This window comes from Pyxicephalus adspersus, chromosome 1, assembly GCF_032062135.1.
Source record: "Pyxicephalus adspersus chromosome 1, UCB_Pads_2.0, whole genome shotgun sequence".
Lineage (NCBI taxonomy): Eukaryota > Metazoa > Chordata > Amphibia > Anura > Pyxicephalidae > Pyxicephalus > Pyxicephalus adspersus.
Window position 1 is genome coordinate 97,330,074 of NC_092858.1, and position 20,896 is coordinate 97,350,969.

Below are 20,896 nucleotides of genomic sequence, written 5' to 3' on the forward strand. Positions count from 1 at the left end.
GCATCATTATTTCAAAGTGCACACAAGTTTTTAATAAAGTGCTTTTTAATATGGCATTTTTGTTTAATACAGTACTATAGTAAAGTTCCCAAATGCCCTTTCCTCAGTCTGAGTTGTATATATGTCCTTAGATTAGTGTAAATATATGATCTGTTTTGTTTAGGACACATAGGATTTACTTGTTGAATTTGGACATGTGATATGACTGACCAAGCATTTAACATGAAAAAAGTTAAGTATGCAGCAAGATAAGACTGCATGTACAACCATTTCTATAAGCCAGGACGACACCACACACAATTTTTTCCAAAAAAACAGGTAGAACCCAGAAAGTTTTCATTACCTTTCTGTCCTGTGGCAGGAGACAGCGGCCTGTTTACAGCTGCCTTGAGGTCCATGTTGGGTGGATCTTTTTTAGCCACTAAAATAAAGCAGAAATAAATTTTTTGGGGATGTTTGTATAAATCAGATTATTTACAATTTACAAATCATTGAGATACGCACTATGAATTCTTTTATGCTTTTCCTCCTCCTTACCCAAAAAATAAAGCCTAGTAGAGGAGACAAGAAATGTTGAGAATATTCAGTTTCTTTGGCACACTTGTGAGAGCTTCAACCTGTACTGGAGTATAAGCTACACAATGTTTTACTGAGCATTACCACATTATAATCACAAGGTTGCTTTCCTGTGTGGGTTGAGAGCTGAAACTAATGTTTAGAAGGTATTTGTTTTCATTGATATTATCTTATGTTTTGTCAGAGAAGAACACTGAAAGTCGCGAGATTGTGTTACTGTGTTATTGCATTACATTTAATACACTAACTTTATTAACACACATATAAAATACTTTTCTAGGTCACTACAGAATTGCAACTGTAAGCTGCTTCCTATATTGAACATTAAAGCTGAAAATCAAGATGAACCAATATTTTTTAAAGTATACATTTTCCTTAAAAAAAAGGGAAAGCAGGCAAGATATTTATTGCAGCAGGGACATGTGATGTCTGCAATTAATCCAACTTAGCTGCCTGTTTGCAATATTTTGTGTAATTTACATTGAGTTACACTACCTAAAAAACTTATTTGCTGGAAATGAATGAACTTTGGCATTCCAACCTGGCCAATAAAGGGGGCTGAATATTTTGAACCTGGAAGGAAACTAGCTGAAGATGCTGGTGACTGTAATGGAGCAAGGAGTGTACTTAAAAAAAATGTGCATAGGCAGGTAAGTTTGTTTAATTACAGAAAGGACATTGCCTGCCCCTTTTTTATACTTGAAGTTTAGTTCCAAGTATATGACCCAAGTTTATTTTACTTAAACCTTCATGTCCTTTGTGTATGTTTTCCAGATCTGTGGTAGTAATTCAGCGTAAAATAATTCTTTTGAATTCTACGACTGGTCTTCTTCTTTCTTTCCCTTTCTTTTTCCCAGGCGGACATCGGCGAAGGACGCCACAAGCTTTTCGGGACCAGGTAAGTCCTTTACAATGCCACCTGGACTGTGGCTCAGGGTTACCGCATTTGGTACTGAAAATTAACCTCGAGCCACACTCGGGAATACTGCCAGGGAGGTTAAGGAAGAACCAAGAGCACAGTGGACTGTACAAGGCCAAGGGGTGACTAACAGTAACCACAACGCTAAGCAGGAGCAGGTCAGGATGAGAGCCAAAGGTCTTACATGGAAGACTACAGCCAGGCAAGGTATTTATAAGTGAGAAGTGTTCCAAGTCAGAGTCAAGCCTAAGGTCATAAACATAAGACTACTATAGAAGCCAGGGGGCGTATCCAGATGAAATAGGCATAACTGAGGTCAAAGTCAACCAGCAACAGACAATGAGAGATCTAACAGGTAATGTTTGGCATACCATACAGAATTGTATGTGAGTACACCCTTAGCAGCCAAAGTAATTTACCACCATCATGCTTAAGGTGGATTGGACAGATGCAGTTTTTTTTGGTTACTGGAAATTTGGGAACTGGTGGGGGGAGGGGCAGCTGCTGCAAACATACTTAGTATATATTTTAATGAAACTTGCTGTTCCAAGTTTTGCCACTTGATAGTTCCTGGCTGCACATGTACCTGGGCCATCCAATGGGCAGCAAAGACTGGATGGCATGGGAATGAGTACCAGGTATGAAAACTAAAGCAATGTGCAGCCTGGTAATATTCCAGCTACAATGTGTTATTTGGGTTTGTAGAGGTATTTGTTGCACATTAAGTGGGTTTGTAGTACTTTTACATGAAGCTTTAATTTAAATACTAATTAAACTTAGCACTGTTGCTTTATGACTGTGGTGCACTACAATTATACTGCATGCAGAAGTGGTGGTCTTATCATATCAATATATTTTTTAGTGTCTAATATTTGTTTAAATGCTTTTTTAAATGTGTTGCTTACATTTTTGGCAAAGAAGTGTAATTCACCAGCATTTTGCAAAGTCATGGAAAAAATACAGGCTGTTTATTAATAATAATATTAAAATGAATGAGTGCCATGGATAGGCCTATGTAAAGCATTCCTTATGAAGTATCATCAATAGTCTCAGCAAGTAATGTAAACAAAGAGTTAAAGCAGAAAGGGCAATTAATCAGCGGGCAAGGTCAAACAATGTTGACAACAGTGAATAACAGACGAAGAATCTCAACCAGAGAGCTGACAAATGCACCTCTATAACTGGCATTATACAAAGACGAAGCAGCTGCACAAATCCTCCAAACGGCTGCACAACTAACAACATATACCAAATCTTCTAAGAAAATGGCATGGGGCCATGATATGTTTGCAGCTGTCCTGCAAATGACCTTTCTTATATGGCTGCAATGGTCAGGGATCCACAAACTTTCACTTTTAAAAAGGTACATTTGGCTTACAATGTGGAACAACATAAATTCCTGCTAATTACCTGTTTTTAGGATATGATATACAACCCCTAAGCATGGGAAAGCAGGGACATTCCATTGCTTTACTTAAAATATAACTAAACTTTTTAACACAATATATACATACCTGATCCTTTCACAGTTGATATTCTTTTAGGAGGCTTGCTGGCTTTCTGAAAACATAAACCAGCAGAACAAAAAAAGAAAACATCAGAATACATTAATATTAAAGATGAATAGATGTGGTTGGGCTATAAAGATCGGGAGCACTGACTATATATTTATACATGATAGCATTGTATTCAGTGTTGAATAAAACAATAATGACTGACAGAGAACATGAATGCATCAACCAATTGCATGTGCAGTACATACATGCTATGATTATAAATGCTGGTCTAAATGCTGTCTCTTTACTAACTGTCTAACTGCAGAAAAAGAAAATACAAAGAGCACTACAAAACTGGATTGATTACGCTATGTATATTGGGTAGGAGGGCTCTAGGACTATAGTCTATAAACCAGCCAACCCCAACATGACATCCAGGAAACTAAAATGCTCTCTGTTGTACTTTTATGTGTGTAAAAGTAAAGTCACAGATTGGGAGAAAGGGATGCAGAAGTTTGGTCAAGTGTCTATTCTGAGGGCTTAGATTTTACTGTCACTGCACTAGGAGGGTTACAAAACAGTACATTGATCACCAACACTAAAGAGAAAGGAGAGGGTTAAACAAATGCTGCTGCTTACCAATAAGGAAGGGGATTGAGCAGTGGGGTAGATTTGCTACTGACCACCTGTGTGTCTGTAGGAGGGGGTGGTTATTGGTTCTGCTAATGACACCACTGCAGGGAGATTTTATTGTGGTCACTGAAACAAATGCTTAGGATATAAAAATGTTTCCACTGACACCAACTTTGGAGGTTTTTGCACCCACAAGGGTTATACTTGCTGTCCCACATACCAAAAATGGTGTTGTGCTTGCTTTTTTCAACAAAACTGCCTTTACATCCTTTTGTGATTAAAATGATATAATTTGTCATCTATTTTATCACTGTCTTTAAATAAAACAAATAAGACAATCTTTAGATAGTGAGAATGCAACCACCAGCATGAAGCAAGTGTGATATACAATATAAAATATATTAGAGACTTACAATTTGTGAATTTAGAGGCAGTAATATTACAAAGTTATCAGGGAAGAAGCCAGTCTTTCCATTTAGCTCTCCTTTCCACCAGCCCTCATCTTCTGTCTCCTGCAAGACAGAACCATAACATAGGTCAATACCACTGATATATTCACAGCATATTAATATTATACAAGGTAAGGTGAAAACAGAGTAAACAATATCCATTTACTGATTACCTAAGACTACAGGTAAGTATTTTTTATAGGTAGTAACTTGCTTATATTCAGTTATTGATAAACATATCATAAATGTATTTTTAAATAAATCCTGTATAAGTACCTGAACCTGTCTATTATATCAGCCTTCCAAAACAACCTGTACGATAAGATTAGGATCAGTACTCTTAGCTAATCAGAGCTGCACATGAATAAAACACAGAAAACTTGCTGTTTACTTGGATTTTAAATGGTGGCTAATTGTAATCTGAAGACTAGTATACATGTATGTTTAGAGCAGTCTGATGGCTACCCAAACTCTGTTCATGTCCTGTATGGTTCAGTTTCTGATCTAACTCTAACTGTACTGTGTATGAGGTACCTATTTTTTCCTGTTTACAGTGGGAGCACTGCATCATAAGGTTCAATTAACTCTTCAAGGGTTCCATTCCACTTGCATCAAATGGAGTGTGAAGCAGGTGGAAGTGAGATGGCTTGGTATACAATGTCTAAGCACGTTCTGGGTTACGTACACACGTCAGATAATAGTTGCCCAAGACGAACGGTTGTGCTCGTCTCAAGTGAAAATCTAACGTGTATGACCACAGAAGAATAATAAATGACTGGGGAAGGACCACTGTTCCCTCCTTAGAGAAGAAAATGGCGGTGTGCCCTTGGCCCATCCTGCCCCTCACCCTGAGTGTACAGTAGTCATTCAGTTGTCACTAAAAATGATCAACAAAGATTCCAGCTACAGTCGCTCTGACATTCATCAGATGTCTGAACAAGGCTTTAGCCTTAGATGATGCTAATAAGCCAAAAATTGTTGGTGTTTAAATGCTGTGAATATTCCATAATGGCTGACATCACACAGCAGCATCAGCAGCTGCTTACATGCCCCTAGTAAAGTGTTTGTCTAGAACAGGGGTCGGCAAACTTTTATGGCCACTAGGCCATTTCAGGGTTGGGCGGGAGCACACTAGGCCAGACTCTCAGAGTCCAGAGTCCCATCCTAATAGCTCCGCCCCCCACCAGGAAAAGCCCCCTGAAGTGAAATCCCTCCCCTCAGTATGCATTGCGGAGAAGCGGGATTTACCTTTAGGGAGCGTTCCCTATTTACTGCCGCGAAGTATCAGGCCTGCCACGGTAAATAGAGGAGCCACAGTAAGGAGGTGGCACCAGAGCTTCGGCGGCTCTGGTAGTTTCTAACACCACTGGCAGATCCGGAGGCATTGGGCCGGATCGGCCAGGGGACGTTAGGCTGGAACGAACTACTGGCTAGGCTGTATCTGGCCTAAAGGCCGGAGTTTGCCGACCCCTGGTCTAGAATAAAATCATACTACATCAGTAGCAGTAAAAATTCAATATGCCAGTTTGTTCAGAGCAATGAAAAATAGCAATGTGCCACCACCCTAGAGCCAGCTAAAATATGCATTACATTTCATACAATAGTCCCAGATTCATGAGGATGTTTAACCTGTAGTGGTTGAAGAAGAATATCATAGGATAGTGGTCTAGCAAACCTGGAATGAATTTCTTAAAAATCATTATTATTATTAATTGGCCAGATCTATTCCAGGTTTGCTCATGATGGTTTATGTTCTCCAGTCTTGGTAAATCATGCCCATTGCATTCATTAATTGAAATATAAGTTATTTAGGTAACTGTGCTTAAAATATACATATGCTTCTATAAGCATGGGTATCTATTTAAAACCCATGGATTAGTAGATGAGAGATTACAGTAAAACATGCAGATGCTGATTCTCTCAGTTTCAATTGCTTACCAAATACACCCACCATTTGACATTCTACCATAAAGTGTTAGCCACTTAAGTGTTCTATAATAATACTGTGCCGGCATACTATTTCACCACTGCCTCCTGTTTGACAGTAAAAGTTTTTGTAATGTGTCATTCAGACTGAAAAAGAAAGCTTAGACACAAGCTAAAATAAAACAGAATAAAAATTGGGTTTAAAGTTAGTGAAAAGTATTTTGTAAAGTATGGATATTAAAAGAAATGTGTACAATATACAATTGTTAGGCAGATCTGTATTTATACATATGTGCTTTCTCATTCGGTTACATATAATCAAATACAGTTGGGAAGGAACCATGTTAGAGGACGATTAGACGCGTCTCTCCCGCCTGCATGCGCAGGAGAGAGGCCTCTACGCTTTAGCAAGGAAGAGGAAAAAAGGAAGCATTAAAAAAGACAGTACACAAAGAAGAATAAGTTGTTACAGGGGCTACTGCTAAACTCCCCCTCCCAAGGTACTGGTTTGCTGATACTCTCTTTCAAAGAACACCCTATAACTTAATTAAGAAAACACCACTAGCAACTTAAATGATTAACACCTTGAGTTATTGGAAAAAGCCTTTGACAATTGGAAACACAGAGTTTTGGTCTCAATAAGTCCCCTAAGAAGGCACATGGGCGAAACGCATCAGAAAAGAGACTCATTTTGCAAATATACTCTAATCCCATGTGTTACTGTACACATGGGTTTAACACCGCTATCATGTTAGTTTAGGTATCGTTATAGCCAGGGGGTTTTTGTTATGTATAGCCAGGGTGTTTTAAAATAATATTGCCAAAAACCTGTCTTTGCTCTCCTTCTCAACTAGATTATTCATTATCAGGCTTGGCAAATTTCTATTGAATTCTTTTTAATTGATCTTCCTTGGGGTGAACCATATATATTACCGATAAAAAATAATATAATTACACAGGCAATCGAATAAATGCCCAGCTCAGCCTTTAATCAGTCCAACATTATACATAAAATAAACTTTATGGTTCAGCTTCAAGTAGAAAAATGTTCTTAAAGGGATGAATTCCCCAGAAATATATTTTTTTCATACTTATTAGGCATATTGGAGGGGAAGACACATTTGCACTTGAGCATTTTGGCAAGTTAAACGCAAGATGTTTAATGAGATCATTATAAGCGGTCAAGCAATAGCACTGGAGCATAAAAGTAATAGATTATTGCAGTTTCAGGAAAATAATGACAAATGTTATCATGCATTTAACATTGAATGAACAAGTATGAATGTGCTCACATCTAAATTAAGGTCTATATATATGTACAGTATGTATAGACTATATTTGTGATTGGCAGATGGCACTGTTCTGTAACAGAAGATCTTTAACGCTGTAATTATTACCTATAACCGTGTATGCACGTGCCATGTTGGATTAGTTAAATTGACTATATTTCTAGCACTGATCTTTATATTTTTTTAAAGACATGTAAGGCCTTTATTTGGTACACTGTTTTTTTTTTTATTAAATGCTGACAGATGCACAAAAATGAAAGAAACAGCAGGAATTATTTATTTGAAATGTTTCAAATGATTTGTTCATTTTTCATATATCACATACATTGTCAGAATGCTAACCTAAAGGCTGGGAGTTTATATTGTGAATGAAACCTCTAGCCTGCTTGTCAGATTTATGTCATATCATGTCATATATATCTATCTATCTGGTTTTAGACCTTAGGGGCATTAGTGTTTTCACACAGGAGCTGTTGGTTAGTGAGTTTTGAGGAACTCAATAGTTCAGTAAAAACTGCTCTCTGTACTAATAGGCAAAAAAAAATATTTCTTCAAAGCCCGTAAAATAATGGATTACTGGCAGATGCTTTTTCCAAGTCCAGGCATTTTATGTAAATGCAGTTCATTTCTTCTTAGAGATGATTTTCTTCTCACTTTATTCAATGTGATATCATATTTTCCCCAATAGAAAGATAGACCGTCCCATTGCCACGTGCAATTTACATCTGTCTATTTAAATTAGAACCAGAATAGACACACCATTTTTGCTGGTTGCAGGGTTGAGTGTTGTGCATTAAAATAGCTCATATCTCAGCTTGCTGGTCTGATGACAAGACACCTCTAATTTTATAGAGGGTAGTCTCTTGTTTCATGTAGATAGTCTTTAGATAAACACAGACAAAAACTGATGTAACCCTAAACCCTAGTAAAAGGCATTCTGACGCACTAAGTAAAATTTCTACATGCTGAAAAGTACTGCTTGGGCCCTATTCTTTCTAGAAATGTGTTACACATTTCTGGAAGACAAATATGCATTGGATTTGTAAAGGTGGACTTTGAATTTTACAATTTGTCATTTTTTTGTTCCGACCTGAACCATAGATATGGGTTACATAGTAGTATAAACATATGGGTTACATAGTTACATTACAGTATAGCCAAGTAAAATGACAGGTGCTCTTTATTACTGGTGGGTTTGGAAGGTTTACCTTCCTGGAGCAGAAGGGGTTAGTGAGACTGGCATACAGGTTCTGCATAGGAATAGTCAATGGCTGCCTTGGACAAGCAGTCCCATAGAACCTGCCTAAGTAAGTTCACCATGTCCCTATCAGACTGGTACAGTTCTTATTTAGCACAACCAGTTTGCATGGCATAACCTATAGTACAAAGAGACTGTGACTAAGTCATACAGGTATATTGTTGAACTTTTTTTCTGTAAAAGTCCTGGATCTGCAAAGACCATGGGGAGAAGTTTTGTTTTTCATGGGTTTTGTGCTTCTTTCCTGTAAAAATGGTAATGGTGTTTCCCCATTTGTAAGTGTCTTAACATGTCTAATGTACTGTACAGCCTATTACTAACATTACATAATATAATAATTATTTATTAACGTATTATACCTTGCTTATAAGGGATACAACATCTCCTTTCTTCAAAGGAAGCTCATCCGGCATCGCAGGAGTGTAGTCAAACATAACACGGGCATATTCATTACACAGTGATTGAGTAGATGATGGGCCTAAGAGTAAAATAGATCAAGATAGTTAGAAAATGTTCATATGGCTAATATGTCTGTACATTAACATTAAACATGAATTCTGAAAACATAATTGGATACACAGCTGAAATAAATGTATATTTATTTCAACTGTGTACTGTGTCTAATGCAGTAAAATAATTTTTAAACACAAATACTATTTATGCTGACATATGTATTTGACAGTGTTATGTTAACAGCAATGCCTGCTGCCAAAATATAGCGGAAGACAGCAATAATAACAGAAAACTGTCAGCAGTATGTCTGCACTGCTCATACTTGTATCTCCTGGATGCTAAGTCAGAGTCTTTGACACTTTTTGAGGAACTGCCATGGGGAAAAGTAAAGTAAACACTTGGATGGAGTTACATTCATATTACTAACGCTGGAACATGTAACTGAAGTAATTGAAGCCATTTGGCTTCAATCTGGCATTGGTAAAGAGACTACATGTCTGCAGCCACTGACTATCTACTCTGGAGATGTGCTGAGTACAGGTTCCCTAGTCCAGTAACAAGGTTTCCAGTACATTGTGTTCAGGTATTGCTTGAGTAATATAGTATAACCAACACAGAATTCAAGCCTATTTTATACCAGTTCATGATGGCACATGCTGGCATATGTTGCATGAGTGCTAAGCAGATATCACATTACAAAATAAAGTATAATAAATAATGTGCATTTTTTTTAGATCATTACATATTGTAAACAAATAAGCTAAGGTTAGCAAATGTCTAATGTAGTCTTTTTATTATGCTTCCCTATCTATGAGAAAACTCAGAGACCACTAGAATACATGTTGGTTCCTGCTGAAACAGACAGATTGCCTCAAGATAGCTCCTCCTACAAACTAAGCCACATTTTATTAACAGTATAACAGTGCAGACTAACACGCAAGATACAGCTTGTCTATAATTTATGCCATATGTCACTGGTGTTGAGTTGAGACTGGTATTAACTCCCCTGGGCTAAGATGATCACAAAGTAGTTTACAGATTACAGATACCAATGTCAGTATACAGCAAAGATCACTTATCTACAGCATTGTAATATATACAATTATCTCATATGCAGACTATAAATATCAGTGCAGTGCAGAGTTGAATGCCAACATGAAGTTAATCTTAAACTATTAGGTGATTACAGATCTCCAGTATACCTCTGCCCAGACACATCTTAAAATGTAGAGGGATATTAGAGAATGCCATGCTGCTAAATATCCCTAGAAAAACATGTTATGGCTTTCATCAGCTTATATTCAGGGTGGAAACTTTTATTCTGTAGATAAGGGTAAATTTTAAATTTGCCAGGGTATGAAAAATACTCCCTAGTCTATAGCAAAAAGCTGGAAGGCCTCCTACATATTTTTTCTTGTAGTGTGTTCAGATAGTAAATTTATGATGAGGACCAACGTGTACAACATCAATGGGTGTCCTTGTGGCTTCTGGATGTCCCAATCTTATCCATGTGTGCAATAAACTTTAAAAAAAAAACATTTTCTTTAGTGTTGCATTGATCATACTGCATCCATGTGTGGGATTCATAAGAATAGTTTTTCCAAATTTTCCCTTAGATCTGAAGCTGGCAGTAAGAGAATGCTTCAGCTAACTTCTTCTTTTTTAAAAAATATTAGTTCCCTGTACATTCGGAGTACATCAAGATTTCTGACTAAATTTGCTTCATTCTTGTTTAAGATCAATGCCTTTAAAAGTATGAGATCCAAAGCTGACAAGTCAGCTAGCTTTTTTTAGGAGTTCATTAATAGCAGCCCCCATATTTCTTTTGGGACAGGTATCCTTGTGCATTGAACATATTGTTTTATTCGTATCTTTTTATAATTTGACATAACAGTGGCTCAGGGGGTAGCACTTGGGCTTTTGCAGCGCTAAGTCACAAGTTTAAATCTCCGCCAGGACACTATATGCATGCAGTTTGCAGGTTTTCCTGTGTTTGCGTGGGTTTCCTCCGGGTACTCCAATTTCCTCCCACATCCCAAAAACATGCAGTTAGGTTAATAAGCTACCCTCCAAAATTGAGCTTAGACTGTAATAAAGACATATGACTATGGTAGGGACATTAGACTGTGAGCCCCTTTGAGGGACAGCTAGTGACATGACTATGGACTTTGTACAGTGCTGTGTAATACGTTGGCACTATATAAATACTGTGTAATATTAACAATCACATATAAACCATGAGAGTACCAGTAAAATCTCCTCCTCTAGTTTTCAACAAGCAGACACAATTTTGATTTATGAAAATTCTTATGTAATGAACAGAGGAGACAATATGTTCCACTTGAGCAGTGTTCAAAGCGATCCACTTTCCTATTAAGGATAAATTATGAAATTATGGTCATAGGATAAGCGCTCTTCTGAGTTACTTTTTGCAGGACTTGAAGTAGGTAAAATCTTACTAGAGGATGCTCTAGTCCATTGGAAAACGTCTATTCACAAGATTTCACATCTCCTATAGCCTTCCCTAGCTGGAAGGGCAGTGATCTAATTGTTGCTTAGTTCTCATGAGCAGAAAACAGGCCTAAGATAAGTAGTTCAAACACTATTCATCACTGGTATGTATTTCACCTACACATAGTAGTTGACTGGGTGAAGGGGCCCAGCCAGATAGGGAGGAGCTTCTGTTTCAGTGGAAGGTCCAATTTAAATTGAAAATTCTAATTCAACATTTTATGTGCTTCCTTTTGATCTGGTAAATATACCATTGAAATGGTTTATTGGACCTGATTAATAATTTATAAAAAAATATGATTTGATTCATCCAGAAAGCCTGTGCTATACTATACCTATTAGTTACACTGTTCCCAGTTACCTCCAAAGAATACATAACCCTTTCTCTCTATCTAATGTTTAAAAGAGAGTGTGAGATGTTCTCCAGCTTTATACTAGGGTGACAGTGTTCATTCTCTATTGATACAATGCAATGAGTGAACATCATCACCCTAGTACAAGAAGTCTATCACTGGCTGGATCACCAGTTGAATAAAAGGAAAAAAAGGACTAAAAAACTAATGTGGTGACCACATGTAGAGATTGGTAAACTGTAATACATTGCATTTTGTTTTTGGATTTAAAAACAAATTAAATCTGTCATTCTGCTTGGCTTATTGGTGTTGAAAAGAAAAAAAGTAGAACAATAAACACATATTCTCAAGGTAGTGCTATTAAAGTCAGAAGTACATCAGCTGAAGGTCCAGCCCTAATAACCACAATGCTTGTGTAATGACTGTTGTTTATTGTTGCAGAATACACCACTGATCATATTAGGAAAAGCATCTGACAACGTTACATAACATTTGCTAATATAAATGGTCAGATGAAGAAGTTTTCCTGAATATAATGAATGGCAAGGAAGGATGTTGTATGTGACAAGAATACAATAAATTGGCACTTCTATGGTAGGTTTGGTATGCATATGCATATAAATGCCAGTTCTCTTACCAAGTGTTATTTTCAGTTCTGACACAGTCACAGTACAGACATGTTTCCCACAACAGGGTGAATCAAGTAAAAACAGAGAAAGATGCCTCTCCAATATTCTTCTCCAATATACACATTTGTTTTTAAAATGTATGCATAGGGAACACTTTTTTTAGAGTGGGTGATGGGTACAATCCCTGTCAATATTCTGTCTGTGCCACCCTGTGCTACTCATATGCATTATTCTCTCAGCTGCCAGTATCCAGCACTTGTGCATTTACCCCTTATTTGCAATCCCCAGCATATGTAAAATGACCCCCCATGCCCAGCAAAGGTGTCTTAACCCCTCAGCACCTGGTCCTCAGGGCATGTGTGATAATCCCTTACATGTATTCAATGTACAATTCCAAATATCAGTCTCATCCGTTCTGATGTTTGTCTTTTCAGAATCTGGGCCCCATTGGCTCATTTTCTGCCTAAACAATGACTGTCAACACAGCCTTACCCCATCACCCAGGTACCACAACTACCTCCAAGTCAATGCTGATGACCTGATAACATTTTGGTGTTTCTGTTCAACCTCTATTGTCTCAAATTCTACTGTCATATTGCTCTTACTTTTTGGTATCCTGTATACTTCTTGTCCACCACCTTCACAGTCTAAATTACTGCTAATACAGTCCCTACAGCCTATTGTTTGTTCCTGATCACTTGCATTATCCTTCATTTTGTCTCTGTAAAACCCTCTGTGTGAATGGTGCTGTGTGCATGGCTTTAAGAAGAACTGAAAAGAACTGAAAACATTAGCAAATGATTTTTAGGAAATCTATTCCAGGTTTGTTGGATCACTCATGATCTCCCATGATAGTCTTATCTTCTGCAGTCCTGGGGAGCTTTAATAAATCAGACCCAATGCCTATTCTCATACCTATGACAAATCTTTTCTGCAAGATATTGCCCACCGTTATACTTCAGAACTACTTTAATGCACATGGGGGCCACTGCCATACCTTTAACACTCCTCTCCTTCACATACTGCTCATTGTTAGACTACTACTTACATACTGCCCATTGTCATACCCTCCACACCACACCTGCATATACTCTCATACCCTCTGTACTTCTCTACTACACATATACACTCTCTGTATTACCCCCTGCACTCTTCTCCTTCACATATTTCTCCTATAACACTTCCACAAAGTTCTGCACATACTACATCTTGTCATACATTGTGCACTCCTCAACTGCATATAATGCCTGCTAATATCATCTCTAACCTTTTCCATTCCCTAATGGGCACATTTTTGCTAGTACACATTTAAAAAAAACACCTAGATAAAGTAAGCAAAATACAGGCAGACTTTTTTACTCAGAATCCGGCTATTTTCTGTAGAAAACATATAGAAAAACTGCACACTTTTTTAATGCGTCTGGAATGTATTTAGCTGTGCTTTTTCACACAGTTTTTTAAATATTTATACCTTTTTGATTGCTTACTTCCGCTTTATCTCCTGGTTTCACTTCAGCTTTATCTCCTTGTTTAACCTGTAACAAGATATGCAATTGTAATCACACTGAAATCCACCCAAGTTAAACAGCACATGAGTCTGAGCCATGCAGATATTGTCATTGCAGGAGAAAGGTATTATTATCTTCAATTTTTTAAAGAAAATACTTCTTTTATCAATAATAATACTTTAAAAAACAATAATACTTTTCTCTTGCAATGACAATATCTGCATGGCTCAGTCCCATGTCCTTTTCCTTAATACATATTCCTAAATCCTTAATGCCCCCTCCCCCCCATCCACCATTACTTTTACAATGAATCCCCAAAGTTCTCCAAATTATACACGATAGTTTGAGAGTGGCAGGGAAGTAATCTATTGCTACTGCTGCCACAGTGGTGAAAACATGCCCCACTTACTGAATAATTCCCATTACATGGTATGTAAATCTGATGTTGCTGTTGGTGAGAGAATGAGGTGGGTTAGTGGACCTCTGCACATAAAGACCACATACATTTCCCAGTTTGCCCTATATTGGCTTTTGAAATGGAAAACTGCAAAAGATTTTGAGAAAAAAGCCTTGAAAATTGGCCACTAATTCTTATGTTTTTCAACATAATTGGGTATCAGGTGTATAAATGGAACCTCACTGGACTGGCCGCCAATGAGTTTTAACGATATGCTATTTGTCAGTTATTTGAATCTCACTGATTTTCTTCATGACAGTTTCATGATCTTTTTATAGATAATTTGTTTTCTTATTGCTCTATATAAAGATGAATTATTTAAACCAAACTCACATGGAAAACAATATATTAAGGCAAAAAAAAAAGTTGGGTGACAACCTTCTGTCTTATCAGATGTTACCAGCCCACTTTTGGCAGAACATTACATTGGGCAGGTTAGCAATCCTTCACGTGTCAGTTCTGTCCTCTCCCCAAGCTAAGCGACATATCTAGTATTTGCCTGCTCTTGGCTGCCTGCCTTTACTATTCTTCTCCCCTCTCATTTTGCATAAACATAAATGTTCAAATTTTCATTTTTATGAAACTGACTGACTGACTTACTTGAAATGGAGAAGTTGGAGAACAGTTCAGTCCTTTACTAAGGCTCCTAAGTCTTGAAGTATAAGTGTAAGTATGAGTGTAAATTCTACACTTGTTTTCACATTGTTTTTACAATTAGAATATCAGAGTTCTTTTACTGCAAGTTTGTATGATTCAAGAGATGCAGATGTCAAACAGTGTAATTGTGGCTACATCATGAAGCATCTTTATTTCAGTAGCAAATGTTCCATTTGGCAGTACTGAGACTGCTTTTTCCTGTTTCTAATGTAAAAACTTACAAAAGAGGAATAACTATAAATTATTTTTTAATTTACTGTAACAACGGGTAGAACTGTGTTGTTGCACTGTATAGTTACAAAAAAAACCAAAAACAAAACAAAAACCCCACCTTGCTGCAGCTCAGTGATTGCCAGCCAACTCTTCTGAGCCCCCATCCAGGTCAATGGTCTAAAGAACCGGCATCCCCAATAAATGTTCTATTGAAATGTTGAAATTAATTTTGTAATATTTGATGTTTTCATCTAATCTAATGTCTTATCATTTACAATTTTTTACCAGGGTATGGACAGCTCAAATGTATTACCTGAGGATCCTGGCAAAAATATGTTTATTTTCTGTCTTAGAATAGGCCAACTGGCCAAAAGTAGTAATTTCAAGGAGTGCAAAAAACTATAGAACACTGGAAAGCTATATTTAGACTGGCAGTGAGGTTGTGGTGTGTTTACAGCTTCCTCACTCCAATGAATCGCTGCCTTAGGGGAGATGCTACCTGTGGCAGCCCAATAGGGAATGAATGGGGGCAACAGTGAGCGATTCAGTACTGTTCACTGCTGTGCGCTGTCAAATCCACTACACCCACTCAATTGGGTGTTTACAATGATCAGATATATTATTTTGCATAAACCTTTAAAAACACTGTAACTAAAAATGTTAGCTGGGGTTAGACTTTAATTTGTTTGTCCTTTTTTAAAATTAGTTTAAAATAACATGCCTACCTAGAGTGACGACACAGCACAATACCCAGTAAATACAAAACAAAACAAAAAAAGATAATGGTATCACTCTTACTTATTTTTCATGCTTCATGCATACTTTCCCCATCTATACTTTTAGACTCTTACCTTCTCTTCTTCATTAGGATTAAAATTTATATCCATCATCTTTGGTCTTTGCTTATTGTTTTTCTTAACATTTGCAAATTTCTCTGTACAATATAGAAAAGAAAACATTTTTAAAAATGGCGAAGCTGCTTGCGCTAAAATGTAAAAGTGTTCAGCAATAATTTTTTTTTCAACAAATTTATTGAAAAATTGATTATTGTTGAGATCCTTACCTAGTGGAGGTTCAGAAATTTCCTGCACAAAGTTGGATGGAAAAGCTCCTACTAGTTCACCTTTTTTACCCAGCCACCAACCATCTTCAATCTGTGTAATGTAAGAGAAGAAAATGTGATTATCCTAAAATTATTTTAAAAAGAAAGCATGGTGTACTTCCAGCGCTTATTTAAACTATTATTGAAGTTTTTACCTTAATTTGTGATGTGCATTTTGCATTGTTAATGGTCACAAACTATTTTTTTATTACTTTGTTATATATAATGATTTAGATATTCAAATATATATATATCTATAGCAAATCCTTTGCAGTTAAAAATAATACCATGTTGAAGTAAAAGAGAGGTCCGTAGCTGTAAGAAAGTAGGCGCAGGGCCTACATGACAAGGTGCTAGGCCTAGCCCAGGGGTGTTAAGGGGTTAAGAAAAGGTAGTGATGCTAGAGGGGGCTGGGCTAGTATAGAACGTGGGGTAGGAGAGGATTAGAAATAGGAGAAGGTAAAAGGGGCTGGACAAAAGTGAGAGGCCCTCTTTTGGAAGAAAAAAGTTTCACACCCACCCGCCCCTTCTGTTAGGGTTATAGGTTGAAATTTTGGTTTGTTTTACCAGTTGGGGTCTTGGAAGGCAAGGATCCAGTGCATTGGAAAAGTGGTGGATTTTGGCAGGGGGGGGAGTCCTCCTTGGTGGGGTCTCCTCCTTTATGGTGAACAGATGATTATGGCTCCTGAGGCGGTGCTGGGCGGCTAGGGGGCATGGTGGAGATGTTGGAAGGGTTAAATTCCTGTTGGGTGGGATTTTGCCTTCTGAGACCTGCAGGCTGGTTGTTTGGGTGTATAATCGGGAGTTTGATAACATTATGGATATTGTTGTAATGGTTATGTATTATTAAAAGGGGAATTAGGTTGTTAGTTAATTAAGCTATATTCAATGTAATATGTTAGCATTATATAATCCCGTTTTAATATAATTATAATAATAATGGAGTGTTATGTTATGTATGCTTATCAAAGTGTAAAATGTAGTTATTTATTTGGCATTTATTTATTTTTGGATATTTGTTAATTACTTGAATGGTTAATTTATTTAATGGTGCTTAATCAAACGGCTGCTTGCCAGCCAATTTAACTCCAAGGCTGGTGTCTGGGTATTTAATGGTGGGGGAGTGGTTGGTAAGCAGGTGGGGGGTCAGGGGGAGGCAGAGGTTATGACGATGGTGTTGGTAAAGGATGGGCTAGGAGGTCCGAGCTACCCTGGTCATGTACAAACTTATTTCAACAACTAACCTATTTTAAACAAATGTAAAAAAATGTAGACTAGGTTTCCGAAAGTGATTCACACAAATATAATATCTATATATAAATGTATGTATTTATATAGATTTACTGCATATAATGTAAACATATAATATAATATCCCAATATAAAGCTAATTTGGGTTTTTGTAAGCAACAGCATTGAATCATCCACAAAGCAATTGAATCACTGATCAACTAATGCTGGACAAAAGAGTCTGGTGTGTGTCCAAAGTGCTAAGCTTTAGGGGCATATAGAAATAGGTCAAAACTATTCAATCGCCTGTCACTTCACTGCTGTTACAGTCAAAAGAATTGTAGAGGTGTATATTTTCCTTTAAAAATATCTTTCAAATGGAAGAAGTGGTGGTTCCATGCCCAGAGCACAATTCTACCCTAATCTGTCTCTGGCAGGCAATGGCTAGTATAGGGATGGAGATCATTAGTCTTGTATAACCATAGCAATTTGGAGTTAAGGTGGTGCTCTTTTCCCCTAAAATCCATTGTGTGGAAAAAGTTAAGGTGATATGTAATATGGGAAGGGGACACATCCTTAAGTTACCTGTGGTTTTATTGTGCATGGGCAAAACAGATTCCTTTTAAGGGCATCTGTGTAAATTACACTGATATGCTAAAATGCTTCTTTATTCACAAACATGCTTTTTCTTGTTTTATTTTATCAAGGTTAGCAGGGTTAGCTATGGCTGTGCGTGCTATTAAAAAGTATTTTGCAATCTACATTGTGCCACATGAATGCAACATAAGTGTTTTTAGATTAGGTTTTCTTATCAAGAGGTATGGCTACATTAGCATTGCGAAAATCATGTGATAACATTTGCAATGTCTAGTAACACAGACTTTATTCTAACATATTAATATTGAATCAAATTGTCCAACAACTACCAGGACACAGAGGTATCCTAGACATTATGACCAGCATACAGACTCACCAACACATAAAATATTTTATGTTAATCTATTATTGTTTATTTATAATCACTATCACACCTCTGGTCATTCATTTTATATACTAACTCAGGAGTTACAAACAGACAACAAATTATATGAATCTGAATCTAAAACTGCGTACACACTTCCAATTTTTATCGTTGGAAATGAACGACGGACGAACGACGAACGATCGATTGGGCAAAAATCGTTCGTAAAAAAAGTAACCAACGACGCTGACGAACGAGGATAGTCGTTGGAAATGAACGACCGGCGGATCCGATTGGACAACGATCGTTGACCATCTATCGTGTGTACGGTCGTTCAGTGATCGTCCATGGTCTGAGCATGCGCGGTGAACGAATGTTCGCTCACTTCCTGTGGTGCACGTCACTTCCTGTATCGTTCAAACGATCGCATCTATCGTGTGTACAATATCTGCGAACGATCGTGTCGTTATCTGTATGTACAGGATCGGTGCTATACGATCTTTCGCAGATATCGTGCAGGATGGTTTGTCGTTCGTTTACCAACGATAATAATTGGAAGTGTGTACGTAGCTTAAGTCTGGGAACACCATACAATTTTGGTAGCTGGAAACAATCTTTCATGATCTTTTCCAGCAACAGAGAGTGACAGATGAATAAATGAGTGATGTACACACCGTGCCATTCTATTCCATGAAGAGAGAAGGATGGAGCACAAGCAAGCGGCAGCCAGTGGACATACCTGTTGCTATTTGTATTGTCCATATAATATATGCAGGAGACACTGAGGCATTCAATGACAAATGTTATTTTAAATCCTTGGGAGTAGTGATTTGGCATGTTAGAAAAGCCATGTATCATCATATTGTCTTTCCGCTGATAAACCACGGCAAGAGGTTTGCAGTGCAACAGCCTCCTATGGTGTTTAGGATAGCGCAACTAGGTCCAGAGCATGCCAGCACATTCACCCAGCCTCTGATGTCTACTCCAGCATTAAAAAGAAGAGGACACATTTTTTAAAAATGTTTAAATACACTCAACATTTATATAATGTAGAATTTTATAAAAAAAAATCTTACATATAGGCTTCCAGAGAAATGGACTTTGATTTTTTTAAGGTACCCCTATCCCTTGAAGACTTTCCCTTGAAACTAATCAATGCTGTGTTTTACCATAGTGCCCATTATGTTTGCTGCATGATTGGTTACATCATTGTGGGTTGGACACTCCCTTTTTCTATTAGTACAAGTTGAAAAAAAATTTGTCTCTGCCAAGCATGGTCTCAAATACACTGAAAGTAGTGTTTTTGTAATTGTAATTTTTGTGATTAATAGTTGCCAATCCCTTTCCAAATATGTCCACTTTATTTATGTACTACAGAAAATATTATATATTTACTTTAAAATGTCAAAGTGCCATTCTGTCTACTACTGATAAGTGAAATTTATCTTTCTTCTTTTGTGAACAAAAGTTCCAATAAAATCGAAAGGACTTAGCAGTAAATGTAATGATGACATGCTACAAGAAAATACAACAGAAAGATGAAGGACAAATAGCCCAGTTTGGTTTTATGACCTCACCTCCTCCAGGACTTCTAGCACTTCTCCTGCTACAAGCTCCAGCTCATCTGGCTTCCCTGGGCAGTAAGAATACTCTGCTCGACACCATCGCTGCTTCTTCTTTTGAACAGAAGCTGGAAAAATGTAAATTTAGAGTTAGGAGATGCTAAATGAAGAAGACGAGGTTTATTATGCAGTGGCATCAAACAACAAAGTTTTACTTTGAGAACATGGCAAAATGCATTGTTGCAAGTCATACAATACAGTATGAGATACTACTTGAATGGTAGTGGTTTGAACAACGGTTGAGCCTGCAGTTAGGCAATGGGACCTGATCCAGGATCCAGCCCTGAGTGCCGTCCTTCCCTTTCCAGTCTCTTTGCTGCTGTTCATAAAATTACAGGTAATTTATATCCAGGCAGACTAAGGCTATTTGGTATCTATATATGGAAATATATATGGTGGAGTTTACTAAAAGACTGAAATCAGCAATACTCTGAAATGTAAATGCTATCCTTAATTTCTCTTTAAAAAATATAGCAGTGCACTTCCTAGTTCCTATGGCTTCTCACTGGAAGTTTTCGTTGGAGGAATCAAAGCACTGCCTCAAATGCTATTTTTTCATTGTTCTTCCTTGTCTGAGATACATTAAACCAGTAAACCACACAGTTATTCTGAAAAGAAGAGAACTGTCCATTGCCATGACTATATGAGATGAAAG

General features: G+C 37.3%; 1 protein-coding gene across 1 annotated transcript in view; it reads right to left on the bottom strand.

Moving 5' to 3' along the window:
* Positions 1 to 20,896, bottom strand: part of SH3D21 (SH3 domain containing 21) — a 47,342-nt gene that overhangs the window by 14,076 nt on the left and 12,370 nt on the right. Inside the window, exons 4-11 of the mRNA XM_072419833.1 lie at positions 20,197 to 20,309; positions 16,391 to 16,481; positions 16,179 to 16,261; positions 13,964 to 14,027; positions 8,906 to 9,024; positions 4,038 to 4,136; positions 3,010 to 3,055; positions 344 to 421 (exon numbers count right to left, since the gene is read on the bottom strand). Of these exons, the coding sequence (XP_072275934.1) occupies positions 344 to 421; positions 3,010 to 3,055; positions 4,038 to 4,136; positions 8,906 to 9,024; positions 13,964 to 14,027; positions 16,179 to 16,261; positions 16,391 to 16,481; positions 20,197 to 20,309 (693 nt within the window). The remainder of the gene's footprint in view (positions 1 to 343; positions 422 to 3,009; positions 3,056 to 4,037; positions 4,137 to 8,905; positions 9,025 to 13,963; positions 14,028 to 16,178; positions 16,262 to 16,390; positions 16,482 to 20,196; positions 20,310 to 20,896) is intronic.